Below are 2667 nucleotides of genomic sequence, written 5' to 3' on the forward strand. Positions count from 1 at the left end.
ACTGGGTTGGGATGCTTTCTTAATGCGCACTTATCCTGTCTATAAAACTCTTTCTTACACATATGAGTTTCTGTGGATTTGTTTCCCTAGTTTACCCAGACTCACACACACACATACCTAAGAAGGCAAGAGGGGGTCATGTAGTAAGGTAAGAAGGAAAAATTCCTTCTCCTGTCTCACTAAAACTGCTCTTGCCCCAAATTTAGCCAAGCTCTAAATCAAGTCTACTTTAAAGATGTCTTCCAACAAATGATCAAAAACCCAAAAATGTTTACTGGAAAGAAGCATGCACATTACTCCCCAGACAGGCCACCCCTCCCGCTGAGTTCACTTTACTTGAAGCAAAGGAAAAGCAAGCGGACAGACCTCTACATGTACATGAACTCATGCTAAGGCAATAAAGGAATTGCTTTATTTAATGTACAATTTGCCAACAGGGGCAAAGTTTCTGGCTGGAGTAAAAGATGTTCCAGAGAAGACAGATCCTTTACAGAATGGTTTTATCCCCCAGCTTACTGCTAGTACTTTATGCATTGCCATGGTAACAGGGCCAGAAGAGAGCTTACAAAATAACTTCTGGGCATGCAGGAGTCCATACAACAGTTTCTTATAGAACAATTAAAGCAATTACCAAGAGACTTTAAAACATAGCTTCTATTCTGACCATTGGGATTGCTGTTGTCAAAACCCACAGCTGGTTGGTTCTTTTTAAGAGCATAATTCCCAAAAGTATGGTTTGACTAAAGATGGATTTTACACATGATTGGATGATTCAATTGTATGATATGTGCCAATATATATATTTTTTAAGATGGACTTTAGGAAAGCAGTTTCAGCTCAAGGTTTAAGGTCAAAGATTAATCCGGGCAATAGTTTCTGGCAAGCCGTTTCAACCTCTATGGCTCAAGAACGTATAGATTCCATGAGAATTTAAAATTCCATCTGCGGAAGACTAAAATCTAAAAGGCTCTTGGGGGACATCAAGAGCAGTGGGTATCACAAAGACAATGCTCTGCATCCTACTTTGTAAGTGGGGACTGGGGTCTGAAGAGCTCAAGAGCAGTCATCTGAGGTGCAACGACTGGTCTCTCCTTGTCCGGAGGAAAGAACAGAGAAGAGAATGGAAAGATACATAAAAACCACGAAGACCACAGACTAAGGAACCACGCAAAGATCAGCCTCCACAGCCCTGAGACCAAAAGAACTAGATGGTGCCCAGCTACCACTACCAACTGGTTTGAAAGGGATCATACTAGAAGGTACCAGAGAAAGGGGTCGGGAAAAATGTTGACTCATGTAACATACCAGGCTTACTGGTTAGATGGAGACTGGTGAGGCCCCCAAGACTATGGCCCGTCCTCACCCTTCAGGTCTAGACGTGAACTCACACCAGGAGCTACCATTTCCGCCTACCAACAGATAGACCTATAAGGAGAAAAGGCACACAGTGAGGTATGTACACCTTAGAATCATCAGCCATCTGAGATAAAAGGGAAAGGGCAGCATTCACCAAAGGACAACGTTCACAAGGGTTAGGAAGAAGAAGTAGAAATGGGAAACACAGTGGGGCAGGACACAGTAGGACACACGATGTTCTGGGATCGCAGTGAAGGAGCTAAAACAAACCTGTGATCTGCCCTGCAAATCCGCATCCGACTCACAAAGGGAAGTTTTTCACAAAGGACTCATGGGAATGGCGTGCAGTGGTCAGACAAGCTATGCAGAAATATTCACAAGCATTTCTCCCTGAGCCTGCGGTTTGATTCCTGGCGCAGCTGAAGGATGCGAGTGACGTCATTTCCTGGCAGAGGGTTTCAGACCCTGGGCTTGCTTACCACACACATCCTTTCTCTGCAACTGTGACTGGCAACGCGCCACATGGCCACCCGCCTGAAGTCCAGCTGGAGGACAGTGCAAAACGGATCCATAGGAAACTCACAGCAGGCGTAAGGGTGAGCGAATCCCCCAAACCTGATAACCAAGGTAACTTTTTCAGATTTGGAAAAGCTTGAGTTTATGTCCTTATATCCACAGGGCTTAACAAAATGACCCAAGACGCCCACAAGGCTCTAGCTCACTTACAAAGACAAGATGAAAACCTGGAGTCAAACATCAAGGGTTCTGTTGGAATGGCCCCCCTTTGGTCATTTCCACAACGACTGAGCATGACATAAAATGTGAGGCCGTCTCACCATTGACTCGAGGGCAGACATGAGGAACCGCACCGCCATCCTGCTCTCTGGGGACTCCTCACCGCCCTGTGGCAGAGCAGACGTTGCGACTTGGGCCATGGTCCCTGTGCAAAACAAGAAAAAGGAAGGTGAGAGGTGGGACTCCACCTCGTCCCGCTAGACAGGAGCTTTAGAACGCGGGGGTGGGGGTGGCGGGCTCACCGGCCATCCAGTGCAATCCTTCCTTTTAGAGTTGGTAGAGACGGACACTTGAAAGACGAGTAACTTACCCAGGATCTCCTGTAAAATCACCCAAATGATCCTCGTCTATTCCACAGAACCTAGACATCATTGCCCCACCAAAGGAAGTAGGGTATTCATCCATTCGGGTTAATCCGGATGAAGAAAGGCAGGAAAGGTGTCTGAATGATCCAGTTCTCTTTGGTCAGATTTTGAGCTGGCAGTGTTGGATAACCAAGTTTACATTTACATGCTG

General features: G+C 46.0%; 1 protein-coding gene across 2 annotated transcripts in view; it reads right to left on the bottom strand.

The window, feature by feature from the left end:
* LOC101659839 (general transcription factor II-I repeat domain-containing protein 2B) overlaps nt 1-2667 on the bottom strand; it is a 60251-nt gene that overhangs the window by 50135 nt on the left and 7449 nt on the right. For both annotated transcript variants that reach the window (XM_045283883.1, XM_045283882.1), the window contains exon 2: nt 2193-2296. In XM_045283883.1, the coding sequence (XP_045139818.1) occupies nt 2193-2291 (99 nt within the window). In that variant the 5' untranslated portion in view covers nt 2292-2296. The remainder of the gene's footprint in view (nt 1-2192; nt 2297-2667) is intronic.

The sequence above is a fragment of the Echinops telfairi genome, unplaced genomic scaffold (assembly GCF_000313985.2).
Source record: "Echinops telfairi isolate 266 unplaced genomic scaffold, ASM31398v2 ScPeMD7_5;HRSCAF=22, whole genome shotgun sequence".
Classification (NCBI taxonomy): domain Eukaryota; kingdom Metazoa; phylum Chordata; class Mammalia; order Afrosoricida; family Tenrecidae; genus Echinops; species Echinops telfairi.